Source organism: Anopheles gambiae, chromosome 2, assembly GCF_943734735.2.
Source record: "Anopheles gambiae chromosome 2, idAnoGambNW_F1_1, whole genome shotgun sequence".
Lineage (NCBI taxonomy): Eukaryota > Metazoa > Arthropoda > Insecta > Diptera > Culicidae > Anopheles > Anopheles gambiae.
In genome coordinates, this window is record NC_064601.1 from 30,878,200 (window position 1) to 30,903,622 (window position 25,423).

At 49.0% G+C, this 25,423-nt stretch overlaps 2 protein-coding genes across 8 annotated transcripts; both read right to left on the bottom strand.

Annotated features, from left to right (window-relative positions):
- Window positions 1-144: 144 nt before the first annotated feature.
- LOC4577135 (serine/threonine-protein kinase par-1) lies at window positions 145-21,621 on the bottom strand. Of its 7 annotated transcripts, XM_061641143.1 has the most exons (16): window positions 21,178-21,578; window positions 20,773-21,071; window positions 12,002-13,062; window positions 10,943-11,055; window positions 10,786-10,849; window positions 10,282-10,397; window positions 8,902-9,072; window positions 8,709-8,832; window positions 8,382-8,623; window positions 8,103-8,305; window positions 7,481-8,021; window positions 6,609-7,011; window positions 6,265-6,522; window positions 6,031-6,193; window positions 4,940-5,969; window positions 145-3,532 (listed from the first exon to the last, which is right to left on the bottom strand). In XM_061641143.1, exons 3-16 carry the CDS (start codon window positions 12,711-12,713, stop codon window positions 3,395-3,397), a joined length of 4,278 nt encoding a protein of 1,425 aa, XP_061497127.1. In that variant the 5' UTR covers window positions 12,714-13,062; window positions 20,773-21,071; window positions 21,178-21,578; the 3' UTR covers window positions 145-3,394. The 7 variants fall into 7 exon arrangements, with proteins under 7 accessions (XP_061497127.1, XP_061497123.1, XP_061497129.1 ...); XM_061641139.1 differs by having other exon boundaries at window positions 20,773-21,621; XM_061641145.1 differs by having other exon boundaries at window positions 145-3,861; window positions 20,773-21,621.
- A 2,289-nt stretch (window positions 21,622-23,910) lies between these two features.
- On the bottom strand, window positions 23,911-25,218 carry LOC1272946 (surfeit locus protein 6 homolog). Its single transcript, XM_311877.6, has 4 exons — window positions 24,956-25,218; window positions 24,471-24,860; window positions 24,234-24,388; window positions 23,911-24,151 (listed from the first exon to the last, which is right to left on the bottom strand). The coding sequence occupies exons 1-4, from the start codon at window positions 25,056-25,058 to the stop codon at window positions 23,930-23,932; spliced, it is 870 nt and encodes a 289-aa protein (XP_311877.4). The 5' UTR covers window positions 25,059-25,218; the 3' UTR covers window positions 23,911-23,929.
- Window positions 25,219-25,423: the final 205 nt, after the last annotated feature.

A 25,423-nucleotide genomic window follows, 5' to 3' on the forward strand; every position in this document is an offset into this window, starting at 1 on the left:
TTTTGCTAGACACGATTCCTGTAATTTTACTTCGTTTAATAATAGTTACCGTACGATTTCATTTCACTAGGTGTACCGGTTTCACACTAAACTCGTGCAGCCGCGCTACTACTATCATCTGCATCTAGGTTTTTTTTTTTTGTATGTTTTTAGTTTTTTGGTAGGAGAAAATGTAATTGAATGCATTGTAATTATTGTGATTAAATCGCAAAAAACGCCATCAACACCGGACGACATGCCGTAGCATTCGCCTGTGTGCGGCTCAAATTGTTTGCTATTCTATTCGCGCTAATCGATTCGTTTCCTGCCCCCCCCCCCCCCCCTCCTTACTAACGGCACGAAATACTGTGCACCGGGCGTGTTGCTGTGGCAACGCTGATTACTAAGCTTCGTGTGAGCTTCGATGTCACCGCGCCCGTAAAGCGTGGTGGTGCGCAAAGCAAATCCTTATGGAGGCGCCTAGTCGTTCGTAGATTGGCGCTGGAGGCGCCTGGTCGCTTGTAGATAAGCGCTACCACGCCCCGTTCGCCTCCGAGTGGGACGAATGGTACGAATGTTAGAAAAACTTCTTCACCCAATACACAGCACTCACGATTGATTATGGGTTTTGTTTGTTTTAGCTTTTTTGTTATTAGTTTCAGTGACGCAAATCCTTATCAAACGATTGTTTCACTCTCGTTGTCAGTATTGATTGCATATTGGTTGCTCTACTCTAGATGCTAGAGGGCGCCCTGTTCCCTGACGCACTTACTATTGTTCCGCTCCCCTTCCTTCAGGAGTTTCATGTTGTTTTTTTTTTGTTTCATCATCTTCGTCCTCAAATTGTGTATTGTTTTTCGTTTTGCTTTTCTTGCTTCCATCGTTAACGGTAATGTATCATAGAGTTTGACTAGTTATATGGACAACGCTACACGTTCGGACTAGGCATAATGTGTACCACGAAATCTATTCAAATTGCCATCTATCTCTATCCATCTCTTTTTCTTCTCCCCTCGCTCCATCTCTCTCTTTCTCTGTATCTCCTTTCATTATTATCTCGCTCTAAATATGTTCTGTCGAATGATGAAATGTTACTGTGGAATACAAACTGCATTCTTCTATATATGTGTGTTTGTGTGTGTGTACGATTGATATGACTAGATATATAGAATTGGCGCTTTTCCATTGTTTGTGTTGTTTGCTACTGGTGCCTTCCATCCTTTAGGGCGGTTTTCCCACTCCCTTTGCCGTACTCTGTTTGACCTTTATCGTTTTTTTACATGGTTGTTCTCCATCGTTCTCTTGTTTGTGTGGATATCATCGTTTGCATACATGCCCGGAGCAGTTATTGTACATGAGAATGTATCTGGTACTAGTTATAACAGTGATAGTAGTGGTAGTAGTAGTAATAGTAGTAGTAATAGTAGTAGTGATAGTAATAATGTTACTAAATTTCTTTCGATCAAACCGATATCCGGTCCCTTGGTTCATTCATTTGTTTTGCATTGCTTCACTGGCTTCGGATGCCACCGCACCGCTGGTATGTGTAAATGTTTGGGATGGGCGATGAAGATGATGATTATGATGAAATGATGATCAAATTCGCTGCTAGATATTAGATACACAACATCGGCCATGAACACTAACTATCATCCCCTGCTCCCGCTGGGGTGGACGTGGCCGAGTTTCGATGTACGGTTTGCGTGTTTGTTAATGTGCCGAACGCAGCCAACACCGAAACGATTATTCTTACAAGCTGTCACAACGCTTCGAACTCAGTATTTCCCGTGCTGATTGTGTATTACTATAAAGCTCTACAAAACACACTCGCGGTAATTCGTTTAGTGAAGATTGTTCGATAAACCATGACTTCGTTCATGTTCGGTCCATTGGGTAGGAATACACTTGTAGTATTTTTTCTTCTTCTTTTTGTGTGTAAATGCTTGGCAGTTGTTCGTTATTCGCTAATGTGTTGCCTAATGTGTAGCTCTTATTGCCTCGGAAAAGACTTACAGTTACCCTCATGCATCGCTTCCAGTCATCGGCTGATAGAATGTATCTAATGTGTAAACTTTGATTCATGACTTGCTTCAAATCATAAAAATATATGTAATAATAGAAATTAAACAAAACAAAAAACTCGATAATACTTCTCCCAACTGCAGTGTGTGTTTGTGTGTTTTGTGATTATGTTGTTTAAACTTATCGGAATGCCCTGCAACAGGAAATCATAAACCAAGGCAGGAAATAAAAACAAATATATTATATCCACTATTCACAATCCATCGCTCTGCCACCGCTTCAAACGCTTTACAAACGTAACGTTTCGGGTGGGATCGAGCGTGTAACAACAATTTGCATTATTTCTCTTATGGCAGCGTTTGTAAAATTTTCTAAAACGAAAATTAAATCAACATTGAAACAAACGGTAAGCGTAACATAACTCTTCAATTGACTTTCCTACTGCGGGAAACGCTTGCCTAGCCGTTGAGGGGCACCGTAGAAAATCAATCCTTTATCGACTAGATGTTTGTTTTTAGTATCACTTCACACTGTACAAGTAGCCCCTCCGATTGCTACACGCTAACAGTGCCAATCTGCCTACACCACCCACGGCTTGTCTCTGATAGCGATTGCACTATCAAGTGTGGTCCTGCTAATGGGGTTCGCCTAACACGACTGCCACGCCGTGTCCTGTTTCGCTTACGTACAGATGAATCAGTCGCAGTTTACAATAGTGTTCGCGTACTTTCACGTTAAAAAAAGCAATTCTTCCCAATCTTCCGAAGCGTCGAAATTCATGCTAACGCTCTTGCTGGGTGGTGCTGGCGGGTAGGTTAAGAGGTTTCTGCGAGTATATGATTGTAATTGTAATTGTTTGCGTACTGTTCTAGCAACTGTTACGTTACGGAGTTTTGTTTTCTCTCTCTTCTCTCTACCACCGAATCTTACGTTATTTCAATTTCATATCAATTGACAATGGCCAGTCTCGTTGACGTTGTTACAATTAATTATTTCCTCTCGTTCCGCACCCAACAAACTGCCAGGAGATGCGTCTCCTAAGTGTGCTGAGACGTGCTGGGACTGCAAAAAAATAGCTTTGAAACGCTACAAACGGCTTAAAACCCGACGCTAGGGATGAAACATTAGGCAGCAACGAACGAAGGAAAGGCGCGAAATCATCAACCACCTTCTACCGCTTACATCTTCAAACGCTGCACTTGCTTTAATGATAGCTAATCCCATGATACTTTCAGCATACAACGAAAACAGCCTTTCTGTGGCAAGCTACGGTGACATGTGCTGAATACTGTTGCCACCTCATCCTTCCTATTGTACAACCGCAACCAACGTGGCGCTAGTAAGCAACTGAACGTTCGTCGCCACCGTCGTCGGGCGCAATGCGGCTCCCCGCTCAAATGGACTCCATCTGTTCGGCCAGCTCCGGTATGGGGCTTTCGCTTAGTGGTAGCTGCATCGAGTGCTGGATCGACGACGAGTGGGGCGTGATCCAGTGCGACGGCGAATACAGCGGTCCGGCCGGCGGTACATTCTGTTGGGACGATACACGAACGAACACGACTCACTCGACCGATCTTGATTGGATGTTTGCGTATGTATGTGTGCGGTTTAGCTTATATGTTTGCAATGATGGTTTTAATGCTACCCTACAGTTACTGTTACTGTTACTATTTACTGTGAAGCACGGGGTTTCATTTCTAATGAGCATGATACGGCATCTGCTTACGTCTGCATACATCGAAAGCTACAGAAACAACAATCTAATTACTAATGGTAGTCTTAACTCTAGGGAAGTTAGAACAGCCTTCCTATTGGCACTGATGAAAAACAAAACAAAACAACATAAAAGGGTGCATCGTTCTAAGAAATTTAACAAAAAAAAAACACAAAAAGAAGAACAATGTTAACACCATAATACAACGAACGAACAAAACGAGTTAGCTAAGCGAGGAAATGATAATGGGGGGTGAGTTTCGTGCAGTGTGAACCAACTAAATGAAAATAATCTGTAAAAAAGCAATGTATATGTAGCATTAAATCTAAAAAACAACAGACAAATGAGGAAAACCACTATCACTGTTGCTTCTCCTTCCGACTAACCTGTCCAATTTAAACTTTCATTTACTAGATCCTTTGGAAAGCTGTGATGGCACTGTCTGCTGCTTTTACTGATTGTGTCAAACAACATGCATCACATATGCGTTTAGTGTTGTTGCCCTAATCCATTATGCTTCTTTTTTACCTTTAGCTCTTGTCTGTTGCATGGAGTACATTACTTGCAGGACGGTTAAAAGCTTATTTCGAACTGTTTTACCATGTTCGCGGGTATGTGTGAGGGAGATGTTGATTTTCTAAAATAACCTCCAGCGTTATGCAAACGAACAAATGAACATGACGAACGAACGAACCATGTATGCGCATTGCATTACGTATCATTTCCACTACAATCTAAAACGACGATAAGTTTTAGTTACAAAACAAACAAAACGATCGATTTCACTACTACTATGGCGTACTGTTAGCAGGGAGCGTGGGAAGGATCTATAATGTAAACACAAATATACACATACACACACACACACTGCTATATCTACATTCGGTAGTTTAGGCATATATCGTTAGCGTAACACCAGTCCTAAAGCTTTCGGGGTACTACGCGTGGATCAATGATTGATGGATGTGTGTTTCCCGTCTACTCCTCCAGATGTCACTGTAGCGCGTTAAGCGATAGCAAGCAGTCCACACACCAGCGCAGGCTGTCATGCGATGCAATGGAGCCGCTTGTGCGAAGATGCTTGCGGGAGTGATGCAAACCCCCCCGGCTAACCCAAAGCGAAGCCCCACCCGCAGGTCATGGGGCAGGATGATGGTATGATGTGGCTAATGGACGAGGCTGTTGGAGCACCTCATCGATCGATTACTTTTGTGTCGTATGTACCTGATGGTAGAGGGCGGCTACATTCCACGGGCTGTCGGTTGCAGGGGCTCCATCACTGATCTGGCACGTCTTCATCGAGCTCGGCAGCGTGTTCCAGGAGCAAAGCGCTCCCCGGTCCGCTCCCAGGTGGGATCCTGCCCCAAGCCCGTGCTGCTGCTGCTGCTGCTGCTGATGTTGCTGTTGCTGGTGATGCATATGCGAATGGTGCGCTTGCAGGTGCGTGTACAGCTCGAGCTGCTCCTTGAGCGTTTGTCCCGGTTCCGTCTCGAGGATGGCCGTCTCGCGGACGGACTGCAGGGTCGGATACCCGCCGGCCGGCCCGTCCCCCGGCTCGCCCATCTCGCCGTACGGCAGCGGCGGCAGGATTTGCGTCTGCTGCGCGATCTTGTAGCTGTGCTGCCGCAGCATCTGCCGGCGGCTCAGGCCCGCCTCCATCGCGCCCTGCTTCTGCAGGATCTGGCGCTTCTGCTGCAGCAGCCGGTGCTGCATCAGCTGCTGCTGGAGCGGCGGCTTCTGCTGCAGCTGCTGTACCGCGGCAGCACTTAGCTGGTCCGAGCGGGCGACGCCAGCCCGCAGCAACAGCTGCTCCGCCTCGAGCTTCCCGAGCGCCGGCTCGGGCTGCCCGCCGGCCGACCCCGCACACCCACCCTTCACGCCGAGCGACAGGGCCACGTAGTCGGCCACCTTGTTGTAGTAGCCGGTGGCGGTGCCACCGCTGGCCGGATCGAGGCACGCGCTACCGTGCGCCGAGCCGGCCAGCGGCTTCAGCAGCAGCCCGTCCAGCGGGTTCACCCGGAACTGGCTGTGCTGCAGCTGGCGCACGTTGATCTCGTCCTGCGGCACGTTCGCCTGATACTTCACCTTCAGCTGGGCCGCCTCCTTCTGCAGCAGGTGCAGCTCGAGCACGCCCTTCGCCTTGCACGTTTCGTTCAGCCGCTGGCTGTTGAAGGCGACCGGCGAGTTGAGCGGGTGGTCCGACGCGTGCACCAGCCCCTGCGTCACGAGCCCGTCGCTCGCCCGGCGGCCCTCGCTGGAAAGAACGGTTTGGTTTAGTCGCTCGGCGCATTTAGTGTCGGTTTTCGCTCGCTTACCGAAAATCGACCGGCGACCGGGTAATACTGCGATGGTCCCCATTGTGCACGTCCTGGTACACCGTGTTGGCGCGCAGGAACGAGCTGACCACCTTGTCCGACATGGCGTACACGCACTGCGGCTGATTGATGCACGCCGCACTAGTGACGGCACGGAACGTTGCTAAAATGTAAAACGGGAAACGGGATCGTTAAAAAACAACTCCATTTCAGATTGTAGCAGAACCAACTAACCTTCATCTTTAGCCACACTTTCGTACGCTTCCGTCGTGGCGGTGCAGGACGGCAGGCTGCCCGCCAGCTCCGCACAGTCGGACAGGTTGAGATCCAAGCTTTCGAAGGTGGAGAAGTTGCTGCGCGACGAGTCGCAGCTTAGGTTTTGGCTCAGGCTCTTCGGATGGATGTTGGTGACGACACCGCTGGACGAGCTGGAGCTGGCGAACGAGTTGAGCCGCTGAATGGACTTGTCGATCGACTGCTGTACGTCCTCGTCTGCCGGGGCAAAACAAAAATGAAAAGCAAAGAGCAGCAGTGTCAGAAATAGATTACCGGAAGCGTTTCCAGCCAATCACTATTACCTCCCAGATCGGTTTCACACCCTTCGTCCGTGCTGGAGCTGTACTGCGCCGTAATGGACGTCGCCGGCGGTGGTGTATGGCCACTCGCTACCGAGCTCGCCACGGTCAGGTTGGGCTCGTAGTGCTGTAGGTACGAGTAGGTTTGCATGTTGTTCAGGTAGTCCTTGAACGGTGGCACCGTGATCGACGTTTCGGCGTTCGATGACGCGCTGGTTAGGTAGTCCTTGCTGAACCCATTCAGCGGGTCCGAGTAGCGCTGGGACTGGGGCACCGCGGACGACTGGGCCGGCGACGACTGGGAGGGCGGCTGCGGCGCAGCCGTCTGGTGGAGATCGCTGTTCACCGGCGAATGGGACGGTGGTTTCGTATACCGATTCGATTCACCCATCGATACGGGACGTGCCTTAAAAGGGAACGGGATAGCACACAAATCAACGGTCACGCTCTGCGACACTTATGTACTAAGGAGGAGTTGCAAGCTGCCTACTGCTACCACTAATACTACTACTGCTACTGCTACTACTACCTGCAGTGCTACTGGTACTGGCTGCTGCTACGGGTGATATCTAATGGAGAGGCTACTGGACTGAACCAACTGCACTAAAAACAATACCCGGCATGCCAACTGACCTTAAGCGTAAAACTCATAACATCAAAACAAACAGAAGAAATCATGATCATACCAAAGGATACTTTATTCCTTTTATTAAGTCTTTTCCTTCGCCTCTGCTAGCGCTAACACACTGGTCAACCTCTTTGCTTAGGTCGCGTTTTTGTGCTTCTCTCCCCGCATACGCCACTACCACAGGGCTTACCAAACTACGGGGGCCCCCTTAACTTAAGACACATGGAGCCTTTTAGATGGAACTTACCTGCTGCAGTAGCCGCCGACAATCTTCCGTGCTTTGCTGCAGAATGCGCTTGTCGATGTTGCTGGACAAGAGCCGGCTCGAGGAGATGCGGCTAGACAGGATGCCCGATTCGCGCAGCACAATGGAGTTGCTCTCCCGTGCGCTGGACGAGGACGCCCCAGCCGCAGCCGCTGCCAGCGTGCCCGCCACGTTCGAGGAAAGTGACGACGGCAGCAGCCCGACCGTGCCGGTCAGATATGTGGAGCTGCAGTCGCGCTCGCGCAACGACGCCAGCTGGTACAGCGACGCATCGGTAAAGCCCGAGCTGGAGGTGTACGATACGCCCCGGAAGTACGAGCTGTCCTTCAGCACCGGCTGCTGCTCGCGGATGCTCGTATCGCGCAGCAGCATCATGCCGGGGGCCATCGCGGGCAGTGCGGGGGACACGCCCGAACCGACCTGCTGTGCCGCCGACAGCAGCCCGTGCAGCGTTTCCGAGCTGTGATTGTTCAAACCGGACGAGACTTGCTGATGCTTAGGCGACGAACTCGGCTGGTCGCTCCTAGAGATGGGATGGGGAGGAACGCAGAACGTTTAGGATTAGCGTGAGCGGGTAAGCGAGATGGACCACAACGACCCTTACTTGTGCTGCGCACTGATGGCGAGCTTGCGCATTGCCTGTTCGGCCACGTTGCTTGGACGGCGGCGCTGCGACTCGTGCATGCCCGACTTGCCGCCACCGATGCAACCGGCGACGGTGGTGGCGTTCTCGTGCGATACTGTGCGGCTCTTCAGTCTTTCCAGTAGCAGCAGATAGAATGCGGTGTAGTGATCGTAGCTGTGCAGCTGCGAAATGGAATGAAAACGCATCATTTGCGTCCCTTTGCAAGCGCCCGGAAGCGTCCGCTGCACGATGGCTCACCTTTAAGCTTTCCCTCGTCTTGAGAATGTCGATGCCCAGGTTTTGCATAATTTTCAGTATCTGCTCGTTTGGTTCCGTTTCGAGGGCGCTCACTTCACTCACGCTCCCATTGATGACGATGCTGCTAATCTTCGGCGTGTCGATGATTTCCACCATCATCCAGCGGTGCCGCTTGATCTGGTCGATCGAGAACCGGCGTGACGGATCCAGCACCAGCATCTTACGGATGAGCGATTCACAATCTGTTTGCGAGCGTGCAGGGAAGAGAGAGAGAGAAAGAGCGTGACAATACCAACTCATTGACAAGTAAAGCCTAATGCTACTAACCGGAGCTCATGAAAAATGGAATCCGAAAACGGCCGGACAGCACACGGTCCCGCAGCGATTGCAGTGATGATCCATCGAACGGTAGCGCGCCGCACACCAGCACGTACAGCACAACGCCCAGGGACTGTAACACAGGGTGCACAGGGGAACTGTTAAAATCCTGTGAGACACAAAGCGCCAACCCACTACCTACCCATATGTCAATCTCCGGCCCAGTGTACCGCTTGCCCTCGAACACCTCCGGCGCGGCGTACGGTGGCGAACCGCACCAGGTGGCCAGCAGTTCGCCCTTTTTGTAAAAGTTGGAAAACCCAAAGTCCGCTATTTTGATGTCCATCTTGGAATCTAGCAATAGATTCTCAGCCTGCGAAACAGAGTGAGGAGGAACAGGGCATTGGAGATTTGTTCGATTTTACAGCCGTTGATGTCAAATTTTGGCAGTAAATCATGTATTTTTGTCTCGTAGGCGTCAATTTTTGACAGTGTGCATCAATTTTTGTCTCGTAGGCGTCAATTTTTGACAGTGTGCATCAATTTTTGTCTCGAAGGCGTCAATTTTTGTCAGTGCGCATCAATTTTTGTCTCGAAGGCACCATTTTTTGTCCAATGGTCACAAATTTTTGTCTCTTGGTATTTTTTCGTTATTTTAATATTTTAATAATTCCAGAATGCAAAACAAAATTAAAGAGGTTATACAATGCAAAGGAATAAATTCACGAATTCTATATTTCACATAATTTTACGTCTTATTTATAATAATATCAAAACAATTTAGAGAAGATTAATCCACGATTATTTCTTCATTTTGGCATCGTGGCAAATCTTCTTCTTCTTTTGGCTCAACGACCATTTTCGATCACAGCCTGCCTGTACCACAACTTGTGGGCTTGGCTTTCAGTGACTTATTGATCCCCCCATAGCAGGATAGTCAGTCCTACGTATGGCGGCACGGTCCATTTGGGGCTTGAACCCATTACGAACATGTTATTAAGTCGTACGAGTTGACGACTGTATTACGAGACCGGCAATCGTGGCAAATAGTTAGATAAATTCCTAAAATAGTTCTCGCAATCCGTACCTAAATGGCAGATAAACCTTTGTACTGCCATTTTCGATTGAGGAGTACAAAGTATATTCGTTGTTCAAAAGCAATCAGCTGTGTTGATCTACGTACCTGAAATTTAGTCAAAAATTTTGAAGCATTTTCTTTAAAATCCCAATAAAATATTCATAAACCACAGATTTTTATTGAAATTAAATGTTACTTCAATAAAATAACCCTAACTACGCGTCAAATCAGGTAAACTCGTGTTGATATATAAAGAGGCAAAATTTCATGAACAAGCGACAAAAAATGTTGACCATGAGACAAAAATTGGTGCCTTCGAGACAAAAATTGATGCGCACTGACAAAAATTGACGCATTCGAGACAAAAATTGATGCACACTGTCAAAAATTGATGCTTTCGAGACAAAAATTGATGCACACTGTCAAAAATTGGTGACTTCGAGCCAAAATTTGACGGCAACGCCTGTACTAGCTCATCCACCGGCGTCACCAGCGCTACCTTACCTTAAGATCTCTGTGTACTATGCCCTTATTGTGACAGTATTCTACGGCGGATAAGATCTGCCAAAACTTATTCCTAGCAGCACGTTCATTAAGTCGTCCGTACTTTGCGATGTAATCTGTAAAACACAGGGTGGACAAAATACAGTTAATATAGCCATAATTGTGACAGGCCTTGGGCGAAAATGAAACACCGAAAAGCGTACAAAGGTCAGCCAGACGTCGTGGACTCCAGTTCAACCTGACCTTAATTACTATGCATGTCAGCCGGTCTTGGGTAATGGATCGTTAAACCGGTATGAAACATGCTACCAAAATCTGCATTTTGGCCCGTTTCCCCTCACGGCCGGTGGTGTAGCAATCTTGTGTTCGAATCGGTAAACCGAATTCATGAGCTCTAGCGACTATCGAACAGTCGTAACTTGACCGGTTATGTTGCCAAGAAGTTAAGAATTCCGCACCATCAAACGAATATGGCTAAGCACCTGAACCTCCCGTTGAACTTACCGAAAATTTCACCCTGACTAGCATACTCCGAGACTATGTAAATCATGCTTTGGGTCTCCATAACCTGCAAAAAAAGGAGTAGTACGCGCGGGTTGCATATTAATGTCGTCTGAGGGTCTGCCCCCCCTTTCGCCAGAATCGGACAAACACACAGTACCTGGTACAGCTTGATGACGTGCGGGTGGTCTAAGCGCTTCATGATTTCAACCTCTCGATAAACTTTCTGCAAGTTGCCCGGATCTAGCTGGGATTTGTCGATAATTTTAATTGCTACCTGAAAACGTAGAAATAGTAAAAAAAAAACCATCAGACTATTGTTGCTCATATTTCTCAGAAGTTGGGGAGGTAAAAGACACACAGACACTTCCTACTATCCTACCAAGAAACCTCTCAATGGAGCTTATTGCGAAGTAGCAGACAAACTTCCGAGACAACAGTATCAGGTTGTACACCTCAGAAACCCATCCTGTTGTGCGACTAGCAGCGATGAACTTTGCATCGGTTCCAAATAATCTCCCGTTTTGTGTGCTTTCTTTCACCCACTGCGTCAACGAGCAAGCTTCACTTCAACGTAGCTCTACATCATCGCTTTGCGCAGGCAACAGGCAACAGTGGTCCATCCATCTTCGTTTCGATTGCTCGGAAGAACAAGCTTCCTACCAAGAAATGCGCCGGAACCGACACCAAACGTATTCCCCCGTGCTGACCTTACCCGATGTCCCGAAATAGGCTAACTAATTACATTCTTCTATTTTCCTGTCGGGTGAACATTATGTTCGGTTTGCTTATGGTCTTGCGAGACAGCGGCGGCATTGTGCCTGGCCCAGCGCAAGCCACACATTATTAAGCTGCCCAGAGGGACCCGTCGTTTCGTTGTTTGCCGCCCGTCGGAACCGCTTGCCGAGAGAGGTTGGGCCGGCAAAAACCTCACAGTGTGCTGAATTTCTGACGAATACACGAGCGCACACACACACACAACCACACACACACACACGCACATCCAAGGACAGGAGCAAACGGGAGGGTATTAATACGTCCCCAAAGAGTTTCGTCCTGGGGCTGTATTTTCACTTAAGCGTATCCTGCCGTAAGCTTGTTGACGACGGTTTGTAAACCGTTTCCGTCTTAGGACGCACACACACACACACATAGCCCGCCCTTCATATACCCCACCCACTGGTAGGGAAGACCCACCGGACTAAGACGGTGGCGATACCTACCTCATTTTTGGTAATTCGATGGCGTGCCAGCTTAACCACGGCAAAGTTGCCCTTGCCGATCGTTTTCTCGATTTCATAGAAACCGACGCGTATTGGATCCTTACACTTTACCCGCTGCCCGCTGCCGCCGCCACCATTGCCGGCGCCCCCGTTACTGCCCGACACTGCCGACGGTCGTGGCATGCCGGACGATGACGCAGGTTCGTGCCCTGTCCCAGCTCTCCCACTGCCCTTGGAGACACCACCGCCGCCACCGCCACCGGTACCGTGATGGCCGGCGCTGGCAGAGCCCGGCCCCGCTCCGACCCCGTTGCTGCCCCCGTTCGGGCCGGCCGTTTTGTGATGGTAGAAATGGTAGCTGTCAGATTCCACCGACGACGAGGAGGTGGACGTTTGGACGTGATTGCACGGCATTTGGTTCGTTGTAGTGTTGTTGGCTGTCGCTGCGGCGGCCGCTGCCGCCAGTACCATCGCGACGGACGGAGCCGCCCCGGTCGAGGAGGGACAGGAGGGCGACGGTTTGCCCGCGGCAGACACCGACATTGCTGCCGCGGAAGAGGAGGAAGAGGAGGAGGTGGGTGGGGCTGCTGCTGCTGCTGCTGCTGCTGCTGCCATCGACATTGGCATCGGCATCAGAATTGACGTAACGGAGGACGCACTGCTACTGCTGGTGATGGTGTTCGTGTCCAGTGTGCCATATTCGCCCATCGATCTCCGGCTCCTAGGCTCCTAGATGCTAAGGGGGGTGGATGGGGGGGGGAAGGGGGGGCCCGGTAGGATAGGGTGTTTGGGCTCCGGTCGGCCGTTCAGTCGCACGTAGTAGTTGTACACTGCGGGGCTCGCCAGATGGGCTCGATCGATTCGACTGCACTTTCACTGCGCTCGCACCGCGGTGGTGACGACGAAGCCTTACGAGCGGCAAATTGGCAAAATTTTCGGTAACTTGATCCGGACCCTCGTTTCCGCTTCGTTAAATCCGCTGTTGGCAGGCTGGCAGTTGTGCGACGATCTCAGGCGTAGCCCACTGCTCCACTGCAGATGCGGTCCATTATTTAACCTGCAGGGCGTTGTGGGGAGAGTGAGAGAGGAAAGAGGAATGACATATTAATATAAACTTGGCCAGTGAAACATGAAATTAGAAAATATAAAACGAGTTAAGATGGAATATAGACAGCTGCTTGCGAAACCTGGTTAACACACATTTGAAACAAATAATAAATCCCACAAAATGTTTCAAAAACTCCTTAAAAGTACATAACAATCTCAACAGTTTCAAATTGTGAACGTGTGAGCAAACAAACGCTATCGGTACACATATCGCTCTTAACAAGTCTAGTGGTCCGTGCTTTTAGATGACAGAGCGGCAATAATGGTGGCGGTTTGTTGACACACGTTTTGTCTTATCAGTGGGCCTTTATAATTAGTGACTTCAAATCATTTATGCTGCTCCTCGCACCTCTGTTGAGTGTTCTTCTTTACCGCCTGTCTTGTTGTTGACGATACACCACACACGATCCACAACAGCGACGACACCTGTCCTCTGTCGCCTTATAAGGTAGGAAGAGAGCAAAATCATGTTCCATAGTTAGGATACGATTCACATCCCGCCTTGCAGAAACGGGCGAGTGTACGATTAGACCATCGGGTCGACCAATGCGACAGTTGTCTAACATTAAGCATTAACATCCTAAACCCGCTTCTTGTTGCACAGCAGTTTATTTAATTGATAATAATTTTCATGTTTCAAATAAGTGTTTTTGAATCGTTTAGCAACATGTTTATGAAAAAAATCCATACTTTTTTATAAATATAAACAGGAGTGTTTTTGTGAAAAAGATGAATAACGAAACATATACCATACGTCTTTTAAAGGATAAAGACTTTTTTGTGAAGTTGTCTCGACTTCAAATTAAACTTTTCCCAAATCGAGAACTTATATCCGTTCGCAAAGCTCGCAGTGCTGCTTAGAATACTAATGAGCCTTTTCTTATAAGCTTTTCCAGCGAAAGAGAACCTCGAAGCTCTGGCTGTAGACCATCAAGAGCTATTCAATCGATAATAAGTATCGCATCATTAAATCATTTCACAGCTCAGTTAACACTGGAACTGATCTGCACGGCCAGAAACATACACGATGAAAAGCTATTCAAAATACAACAACTGTAGATATAACAACGAGAACGACAGCTCGAGCAGCTCGTACCGTAAACCGAAGTCTTCAGGGTCAGTAGCGTGTCAAGCCTTTCAATCGTATGAGCAAAAGGTATTCAAATGCGCGTTGCTCAAACGTACTGCTTACCATCTAGATAGCCAAACACACAATTAGATTACAAAACACAATAGTAAACACCACATTGCACAAAATCAAGCCCCGTGTCTGCATACTGGCGTGCCACCGTGCTTCTTATCGCTCCTCGGAGAAGGTGCGCAGTTTCTGCTTTTAAGTTTCGTGCCACTCCAAACAAAAAAAACCAAAAAGGCCCAAAACGGACCATGATGAATTGAATGCTCTGGCCGTGAGGAGTATCGTTGTATTGTCCGGCACATAAAAATACAATGTAAAAATAGATGAACACACACACACGCACACACGCACTCGCTGCATAGCATATTTCCTTCGCTGTCTTATCACACCGATTACGCTTACTTTTACTCTCACCAGGCCGAGCCTCACCGTTGCACCCAACCCAACCACAGCCCCCGCGTCGTTCCCGCTCGACCGCGAGTGAGCGATAGTAAAAGTAAATACAGTCACAAACAGCACCAAAAATTGCCCTCCGGCCGAAACAACAGAACGACGAGCGATGAGGACGAAGCGAGCCACGATTGCCACCGGGGAGCAGCATTCCCATCTTGTTATCTTATCATGGGGTACGACGCACACAGACACACGGAAATGGGTGAGTTACATTACAAGGCAGGGGAGCGAGCTTGTGTGAACGAAAACGAAAACAAAACGCAGGAATTTGTAGTATCGAAAAGGCCAGATACCACAGGTCTTTCCGGCAGGACAGGAAGATGCAGTTCAATCCGGATGTAGTAGTAGCAGTAGTAGTGTCCGGATTAATTGAAAATCGCTTGCAGCGGGACCTACAACCTACAATAAATCATCCTCCAACTGGGCCATCTTGCGCCCAGCGACAGATCGGGCAATGAAATCGTTTGAACCCGGAATAAAACAGGAGCAGAAACCAACCCCCAAAAACAAAAACTGACACAAATCATCCAAACCACACATGCCCCGGAATGGACAGAGCCGGCACTCGAGCTGGTGTGTGTGCGTGTTTTTTTTTTTTTTTTTTTTGTTCTGGCGCACCATCATCACACTCCACACCATGGCATGATTTATATCGCGCTCCGTGTTTGCCCGAATTTGCGTCAAATTGCCGTCCGCCCCGGCAAACAGCACGATCGTCCTACTCGGGCTACCCCGAATCGGGTCCGTCGTCTTCCATCTAGAGCGATCTGTGATGTTCTGCGTCAGTACAAATGCTTTCTCCTGCACCTTCCTTTTCATATGTTTGTGTTTTTTTTGTGTCTTCTCCTCTTTGCCACTCACATTTGGTTTGCCCTTTCGCGTTTTCCTTTCCCGGTGCTACACCGCGCAATGAAGGTGATGTTGCGAAGGCCCAAAGGACGCTGGCAATATCATCGAGCACCATGGTGTCCACACCGTGGGTGGACACCAGGAAACAGCAACAACAACAAAAAACCAAGCACCACACACACTGCATGCATGGCACCCACTCGAGGATGAGTTTTCGCCGTTTGACATCACATCGCAAAAAGATCGAATATCGATTACAGCGAAGGGAAGGGAGGGAAGGGTGTGTGTGTGTGTGTGTATGCAAGGAACCTGCGCCCCAGATACGTCCACCCGTTCCACTGCTTTTGGTTTCATTCGTCTGGCATCGTCGGTCACCGTTTCCCATCGATCCGATGTCGGCCCGATTTGACGTGGCGTGACCGGGCGGTTTTTGTGGAACCACCATGATCGGCCGGTATGTCAGGCCGACGCGGAAGTCGGACGGACATATGTGTGTGTGTGTGTGTTGGTGAGTGGGAAACGAGAGCAAAACATAGAATTGTATTTTTTTGCTGTTGTTGTTGAGGTTCGTTTGCTTTCTTTTGTAGTGCCATCCAAAAATAAAACCCCCTCACCGCACACAATATATTGGCCAGCGTGTTTATTACCCCGCGTCCCATCGGGGTTTTTGCGACACGACTCATGCACGCTGTACACCTTCGGCTCTCTCCTCCTCGTTGCTTTGCTCCAGCACCTATGCCTATCGACGTGAAATGTACTTTTGATTGTGATAAGTGGATTTTAAGCAGTGATGTAGCGTGGCCACAGCTCCACTGGCAGGCTGAGGTCATTCACAATCACACAGAGACACACAGCACTGCACACACACACGCACATTCCAGACGCAGCACTATCAGTGAGGGAGGCGCACGCGGCCACACGACTTGGACGGGCGTGCAACTTACTTTCCCAACCGGCCAAACGCAAAGCAGCCCGCCAACTACACCGCGAAACCTTTGCAAAGCAGCGTGTGCAGGCGGGTCCCCCCCCCCGGTCTGGGTAAGGGGTTGCTAGAGCGGTGGTGGTTTTTGTGTTTTGTGAACCGGCGTCACTCTCTTGCATCGTGTAATTCGTGCTCTCCTTCCGTGCTCTCTCTATCTCTCTCTCTCTCTGTGTTTGCGCCTCCCTCGCGCATACGTAAGCACGCCGTACAAACAGCACTGAAGGGGGTGGAGAGGGGAGATGAAGGGGGGGCTACGAGTGGATGCCGGTGGAGGTGGTTTGCTTACCGCATGCAAGCAACACCACTCAATATGTACACACGTACCCCTCCACTCCGTCGCAGATAGAACAAGGGTGGCCCAAAGCAAGTGCGAGCGAATGGGGGGGACCTGCGGGCGCGCAATGTTTGCTCCCCTATTCGACGTCTTTCTTTCTTTCTTGCTGCTGCGCGTAATAAACACACACGGCGATGGCACACTCTTTGCCGTGCTGACGATGCGGCGCGGTGCTGCGGTGTGTGCGCGCGCGAGATTCGACGTGTTCTCTCCCCCCCCCCCCTACCCCCCTTCGCGATTGACGTAGGTAAACGATTTTAGCGGTCGAGGCACTGCGTCACTGACTGTCCCCAACCCCCGCCGTGCGCAACATACACTCATACCAGCGACACACATGTACTGCATACACACACACACACACACACACCAAACACGACTTGACATTGTGCACCACTTCACGGTCTTGCGGCTTCCCTTCCCTCTTCCCTTCCCGGCCTATTAATTGTTGTTGGTGGTGGTGGTGCTGAAACTAAACAAACCAAAACCGGGAGCGAATAAAGACGGCACCAGGAGGCGGGATCTTTTTTTCTTAAACAAAAAAGATTGTAATGAAGATGCAGCAGAGCAGCAGAGGAAAAGAGAGAGGCGAAGACAGAGAGAGAGAGACTGATGGTAGCACGAGGTTTGTGGATGCTGTATGCTGCTCTCTGCATTACTGCGCACGTAAACAAAGCGATCGGTTCGGGGATCGAATAACCAAAGATCGCACGGTGGAGCGCATGACAGGGTAAGCAATAAGGGAAAGAGGAGGATTTGGATTGGGTACACATTCTCGTACACCAAACGGTGCCACTACTCCCGAAACAATCCCCCTCAGTTACACACTGAAGGGCAATCTTAATGTACTAGGAATTGGACTCTATAGCACCCTTGTTGGACAAATCCAATAGGATTTTCGATGGAGCCTGTCCAAAAAGAGTACCGTAGAGTCCAAATTCCAACATATGAAGTTCACTTCCCATAAGAAAGGGTCTCACAACTATGAGAACCCCTGGAAACCCCTGTATTGCATAAAAATAAAATCATTAAACGCGAAATAGGGCGCGTAATCTGAGCGCAAACGGCTCGAAAAGAGGCAATCACAAACAAAAAAAAACCTTGAAGTACAAATTGTGCTTGGTACACTCCACCCGTAGCAGCAGTGGTGACAGTTCAACTTCGTCGTCGCCTGCTAAGATGTGCTGAGATTCCAGCGCAAATGAGCACGTGCTCGCCCGTTTTAATGCTTTGTATCGCTCTCTCCCTCTCTTTTGCAGGCGCACACACACATATCCTTTCTCTCTCTCGCACACACACACACACACTTTCTTTGTCATCCCTTTTCTGTGGGGTCGAAAAGATCAAGCAATTACACATCATATCACGCTAATAAATTGCAAACGGAAAGGGAAAAAGGAAACTTCTCAAACCTCAAGGTTTTAGATGTTAGGAAAATGCAGGCAATGTGGATGCCGGTCACACATATTTTGTAAGTTTGTTTGTGTGTGTGTGCGTAAATATAGTAAGAAAATGATCTCCAAACACACACACACACACAAACGATCGGTGTGAGAAACGATCTTGGAGATGGGAGAATTTGACGCACGCATCAAAAGCTGCTGCTACCGTTGCTGGATCACGGTGCGAACATGTGCCGGTACTGCCGGCATGACGGTGACGACCTGGCCACCTCTTTTTTTGTTGTTTTGTTTATAAACCGGAGTTCCATAACCGGAATGGGAGGAACCGAGTTGAAGGCTAGTGGGAGCAGTGTAGAAAGCGTGTTTGTGAATGTTATTGCTTGCTCGTCCTCCGAGCGCGTCTGTTCGTTAATCCGCCCTGGCGTGAGGTTGCGAAATGTTTGCACTTCCAGCGTCGTCCACTGGTGTGTGGTGTAATTGAACAGCTTGTTTTTCTTTTCTGCATCAACAACCTGAACAGGGAGCACAGTTTCTGACACTGTGCAAAATGGGGAAAGTGCCTCGCAGCACAATTCTCTGTATACACACTTCCTAGCACGAAAGACAGCACCGGCGAAACACAGACACACACACACAGCAACACATTAATCCAATCGAAAGCTCGTGTTATATAATGCCGTGGCGAAGAATTTTCCCGGAATTTAACACATCAAATCAAAGCGAGTGGGTCTGACGAGAATGCGGCGCGTGTCCCGGGGGCGAACGAACCGGCACGAACTGGCACAGCAAAGTGCGTAAAACTTGTTGAAGAAAGTCTTGTGGCAAGACACCGCACTTGTGAATCATCATCGGCGGGCATGAAGCCGAACAAACCCCGCTGGGCGGGAAGCCGTTTGTTGCTCCTAGCCCGGTGGCCCATCTCGTGCGCTACCAGGCACCTCCACCGGTACGAAGGGATGCGAAAAGGTGAAAAGGAAAGGGAAGGCAGTCAAGCGGGCAAGGCGGCACGATTCGGTAAACTTAACCTAAAATCGAAACAAAAACACGCTTCCAAGAAATTGTAATGACGAAGAGTATTTTTGGGATTTTTTTTTCGTTGTTGCTGCTGTTTGGGGGAGGAGATTCGGCGAGGGTGAGCGAAAGATTTCCAGAACCCATTTTTTGCGTACAAAAGAGAGTGGTGAGGAGGACAGTGGTTTGAGAGACGGGGGGAGTGAGGGAGGCGCAAAAAGTAGACAAAGAACGAAATGGAGAAAGCAAACAGAGCGCTGCGAGAGTGAGACAAAGCATAAGATGGATGTTAATAGGTGTGTGTGTGTGAGGCGATTCATTTTTTTATCGCTCTCTTTCTCACTCCCACGCTCCCTCTCTCCCTCTCTTTGTTTTTCTTGCTTCGTTTTTTCTCTTTTCCTCGCACAGCAATTTCACCCACCCCTTTCGTACCTTTCGTGCCACTTTTCACCCATATCAACGTATCATGTGCTCCTGTTGTGTTTCAGCTTGCCGGGTTGGGCAAAACCAGGTTGGGGGCGCTCGTGGGTGGCAGGCAACAGCAAATGCAAACCCTGTGACTCACACAGAAAAGGTGGAAAACTAACCTGAATTGAAGTGGGCAAGGTATGTTTTGCCCGAGAGTGAATGGGAGCGAGCAATAAACACGAAACAAACAAAACAAAAAAAGCTCAAACAGCATAGGGGAATGGAATGTACGGCCCTGCCGAGAATGTTGAACGGCCCCGGGTACCGAACGGTGCGGGAGTTTGTTGCATGGTGCAAGATCCATACACTTGCCGCACGGTGGAAGCTTTGTAAAAGTGCAAAATGTAGCTGTAACAGGAGAGGGTTTACATTTTTCTCTTCTAGCAAGCGGTGTGCACGAAAGAAAGGGATGGCGCTAGAGCGAAGGGACCGAGGGAAAGACAGCGTTGTTGGGGCGTCGGAAAATCGATTGACGGAATCGACGAGACGGATTGCTTTCGGTGGCTGTGTTCGTGCTGTGTTCGTGGGCAATGGGGAGAGAGAAAAATGAATGGATCCGTGTCGATCGGAACATCGGTCTGGTGAACGGTGCGGGTTGCGGGTCGTGCCAAAATGGGAGACGGGCCGCATCAGAGCGTGCCGTGCAGGCAGCCCAGAATAGTGGGCTACTAGATCGGCGCTAGAATGAGCGTGGAAAATTCCGTACACACGCCGTGGCATAATTACACCATTCCGAGACATCCTTTTGGGGCAGAAAAGGGTTGTCTCCGCTGCGCGTTCAAACGATACCAGTGCGAAATTCGATGCTTGGGAAGCTTTTGCATAACGCAACCCGTTGTCTGTGTTACTACCCCTCCACCTACGCAACCCATTAACACTGTTCCAGTTTCATCGCATTACGCGAACAATGGGGCTCGTCGTCTGACACAAGTACAGCCTCCTTCTTGCCTACGGCTACACTTACAACTCCTTCACACACATACACACTGACACACACACACCCATAATATTCGGGATGCCTTTACCTTTTGGTTTCCCGTACAGCTTCTCCAGCGGGCGCACTCCGAACGTGGACACACTGGATACTCCAGTGCCGCTGTCGTTTGCAATTGTTGCCGACCCTCTTGAGGTGTTTCTTTCAAATAAAGCAATTAGCGTTCCACCGTGAAGGAGTGGTAAGCCTTTTCACTTGTACGCACCGCTTGTAGAACATAAAAAACACTGCCGAACCACTGGGTCACTTGGCTGGTTGCTTCTGGATCGGATTTCTTCCGCTATGTTACGGCAACCCTCGAGACCACGGAGACGGATCTATTATTTTTCACTTCACCAAAAAAAAAACACCTCACACAGTAACTCCCGCATACAAAGCCTCACACACACACACACACACACACACACACACTGCACAGCAAAACGAGAATCCTTACGGGATGTGATTTTGCCCTCCGTCGTGTCCCACCGTTTTCGATTGAGCAGGTATTATTGCACTCCGCCTGGTGTCTGCCGCGTCTGCCTTGTTCTCCTACTGCTTGTTCTTGCACTATTGGCACCGGGACCGTGGCCGTGGCGTAATTGCTCCCCTTCGCTGGTTGCGGATGCTGCGAGGGGGATCGGAGCCCGTTGCCTTCACACGACAGCCCGAAGGACACACCGTCGCAACAGGACTGCTTGGATCGATCGGCCGAGCCCAGTGCGTCTGGTGGTGTTGTTTTGGACCCGCACGAACCCCGACGACGGTTGGAACGGAACTGAAGCCAGCACACGGTTGCTCCGTCCAGCACAAACTCTCGGCGCTCGTTTTGGTTTTCTCTTCTCAGTACCAGGCCAGCAGAGCAGTTGCCTCAGTTTGCGCTGGCAGACAACAACATTTGGCAGTGAGGCAGGGCTGAGCTTCTCCGCTCTTTTGTCTTGTGTGTGTGTGTGTGAGAGAGAGAGAGAGCGTGAGATAGAGCCCGTTCGCCAGGCACGCTTTCTCTCATCAGTCGTTGTTGGTCCCGTTGAATGGATACAGTTTTTTACCCATGGTCTGTTGCTACGCGTAGTGCCGTTTGCAATGGATTGAACAATTGCAAGGAAAGTTTGTTGAAAATGTAGAAGAAGTCATTCTTGAATTGTAGGAGATTTGAAAGAGATTCTTATTTCATGCGCATCAATTGTTCTTTATAGCGTTTGAGCATTATTCCAGACACTTTTCAATCGCTCGTCTGCAATAGTGGGTGGCATTTTGCTTGCGTGCCCGTGAACAGCCGAAAACCAAAGCAAACCTACAATTAATGCCATCCTCGCAACGCAGAAAAACAGTCCTCTCCCACAATCGTATACCACCAAAATCTCACGCTCAGGTTAGACGCGTGTTCACTTACTCTCTTTCTCGCATTTTCTCTTTTTTTCTCTCTCTCGCTCTCGATGCTATCTTTATTTTACTATTGTTTCCCTTCATTTACTCCCTGCACGCTCTACTCCAACGTAGGGGGTTGCGTTTTGCTCTAAATATCAATTCCACCACGATGGAGGCGCATGGTTCCTCGCTCAAAACCATCGAAATGTGTCTCTCGCGTGTCCATTTGCTCTCTTCTACACTTCTGTCCTCTCTTCTACACTCAGTCGGCTTTTTGCTGTGTGTATGTGTGTGTGACACGAAACGATACACTTGACGCACTAGAGGAAACGAGAGCGAGCGACTCGCGGCGTAATGACGTCAGAGCAAAGGCAGAACCCCCCGGTACTGGGCAAGTGATTACCGAGCATACACCACCAGCATGCACAGGCACAGCAAAATCCAATCAAAGTGATACTGAGGGGAAAAGGGATGGGTAGAGAAGGAGACCCGCGCCAAAGCAAACACTCATCGCCCTCTCTCTCTTCCGCTCCGTGTGTGCTCCATGTTGCTTGCAGCATGCGCACAGTGGACGCGACTAAGCATTTTACTATGCCATACAACATTCCACACACACGTCCCACTATGGTGTGGTGGGGTGATGCCGGTCGGTTGACGTAAACGCGTCAGCGTCGGGCACAAAAGCAGAGAGTACGGCACAACGCGTATCCCGCCACCCTGGCAACCCGTGCCTACTACGATCTGGTGCCTTGCGTGTGACTGCGTGCTCCTTCCAGTAGAGGTGACTGTGAGGAGCAGGACATTTAGCGGCTCCGAAGGGTAAACATAATAACACCCAGATGAGGATGGTCGTTTTTTTTTTAAATATTTTTCATTCTCGTAATGCTTATGCACACTGCCGGCGACACTGGTAATCATCGAGAGGTCACGGCGCCACGACACCAGAAGGGTCAAGTACGTTTAGGGCGCCCAACCGACTGACTGGCTCGGCTGCAATGCATGCAAACTGTGCACTGTATGTGTATTTATCGTGACCTTTTTTTGTGGCATGCCCACCCGTTTGGACGTCTCGTGCACAATTTGGCCCCACGTCAGTGCCCCACACTGTTCCGGCGTGCCTGCGTCACCAGGTCTTGTCTGCACCTAGTATAAATAAACGCGGATCCTGAAACTAGCTCATCCTGTTTAAATATAAATAAGACAAACGGTGAAGTGAAGAGAACAAAAAAAAACAACCATAACACTCCCGTCACCTAAATATAAAGCATAGGCGCGTCGGAAAGGGTGGCGGCGCTGGTGGGGATGGTGTGGCCCGGACGTGTCTCAAGTACAAACTAGAAGGAGGGGATACGGCGATTAAAAGGCGTCGTGTCCTTTCGCCGGTTTGGCGCGACCTGTACGCCTACTCCAGTAGGTGCCTCTTTCGAGCACGCTCTTTAACCGGCTCACGCCACACACTCGTGGACAGCGGCCTATGACGTACGTTTCGTAAATGACGAACAAAACGAAACGGTAAGCAAATATTTTTAGAGTTCATTCAACTGGTGCGGAATGAAAAACGGAAACGGAATGGGTCGCAAATTTAGAGTGGAGCGGTGTTACGGAAGCTTCTCGTACAGTGGTTGTCGCTGTATCCATCATCATGTCACATCATTACCGTGTGTATGTGTGTGTCGCCCGACCACTCGTCCATACCCTTACCTTCCCTTAGTTTGTTATGATTATTATTGGCACGCACGCTCATTAGAGATGCGGAAATGGTGGAATAAGTGGATACCCTGCGTGGACGTTCGGAGAAGAACGCAATAGTTTACCGACAGAGTTCAATTGCGTATATATTTCTAGAATCCAGGAATTACTCGTCCCTTCTTGGCCATCTTCTTCAGCTTGGTGTTCTTTTTCTTCTGAGCGCGCTCCTTAATGTTGGCCGTACGCTCCTTCTGTCGCTGTTTCTGCTGGTGTTCGATCTTTTGTGCCCGTTCCTTCCACTGTTCCTTTGATTTCTTAATCTGCTTCTTGCGTTGGACCAGTTTCTTCGTGAGCAGTTCCGGATCGTCGCGGACCTGTGTCGAAGAGGAGAGAGTTACAGAGGCAAACATTAGTGGCACCATCATTTCTAACATATTCCAGCTGGACAAACATTACCTTCTGACCCGACGTTTTGGCCATTGCCTTCTCCCACGCCTGTTTCTTCTTAATTTCTGCATACTTTTCAATATCGCCCGATTCCTTCAGCTCCGCAAGCTGCTTCTTGTTATCCAGGACCTTCTTCAGCAGTTTTCTGGTGTCGGTTTCAATTCCTATGGGGGATAACATGAAAAAAACGGCAAACACATTACTAGGCCTGTTTGTCGAGGAAATGTCATGAATCAAAAAACATACCCTTCTTCTTTACATCGCTCTCATCAAGCTGCACCTTGGAGAACACAATTTTGCCCTCCGCGTTGAAAATTGGTCCCGCTTTCTTTTCCTGCTTCACGACCAGCGGCTTATGTTCGATCAGCTTGCTCCTTTCCTTTTCCTGCTTGATCGCCATCATGCTGATGTTTTTCAGCTTTTTCTTCATCTGTTTCTCCTTCTTCAGCTTCTTGCGCTCGACTTTGTGCGGGTCTGTGCTTGATTTGCGTCCCAAATGCTTTGATACGATTTTGTTTTGCTTCACTATGTTCTGGTGCGTCCTGTCCTCTTCGGTATCATCCGTCTTTTTCATGAGTGGTTTTTTCGGTTTCTCCACTGAGTCGAGCAAATATTCAGAGTCATCCTCATCTTCATCTGCAAAAAGAAACGTAGGATAGATGTTCGACTGCGTTAGTTTGATTCGTTGAAATGCATATTTGCAAAAAAGAAAATCCCCGGCCGATGCGTACCTTTCTTGGCTTCCGGTATGTTGAACAGCTCCATATAAAACTCCATTTCATCGTTTATCGCTTGCAGGCGGGTTTGCAGTTCGGTAGTCGCTTTCTTACCCATTTTGGATCTTTTTATGAGGGACGAAACTAGACACACACGTGAATTTATTTAATGATATAGATTCCCGGCACAATTCGTCCCAATTTCCGCGTGGTGCCGATCAAAACAAATAGCCCACAGTGGTGTAGTCGTGCATGGTACCGTTTTGACATGACGTTTAGTGATGGTCACCAGAAAACAATCCTCATCCGATCCGATCCGGGAACCTTTGTTCCGACATAAACCGAAAGCAAAACAAAACTATTTTATTGCAGAAATATGAGCCAAGTTGGTGACTTTTTTGTACGCCACAGCATACCAATAATATTTCATACAATTTATTGCCATAAAATAAATCATTCCACTTCATTCAAAAATGGGTATGC

Excerpts from the sequence above, each read along its gene's own strand:
- LOC4577135 (XM_061641139.1), bottom strand. The coding sequence starts at position 12,713 with ATGGGCGAATATGGCACACTGGACACGAACACCATCACCAGCAGTAGC. Across the intron at positions 6,523-6,608 it reads GTGTGAAACCGATCTGGGAG|ACGAGGACGTACAGCAGTCG; the intron begins GTAATAGTGATT and ends TTGCCCCGGCAG. Across the intron at positions 5,970-6,030 it reads CGGTCGCCGGTCGATTTTCG|CGAGGGCCGCCGGGCGAGCG; the intron begins GTAAGCGAGCGA and ends CGTTCTTTCCAG.
- LOC1272946 (XM_311877.6), bottom strand. The coding sequence starts at position 25,058 with ATGGGTAAGAAAGCGACTACCGAACTGCAAACCCGCCTGCAAGCGATA. Across the intron at positions 24,389-24,470 it reads GAGCGATGTAAAGAAGAAGG|GAATTGAAACCGACACCAGA; the intron begins GTATGTTTTTTG and ends TATCCCCCATAG. Across the intron at positions 24,152-24,233 it reads CCAAAACGTCGGGTCAGAAG|GTCCGCGACGATCCGGAACT; the intron begins GTAATGTTTGTC and ends TCTTCGACACAG.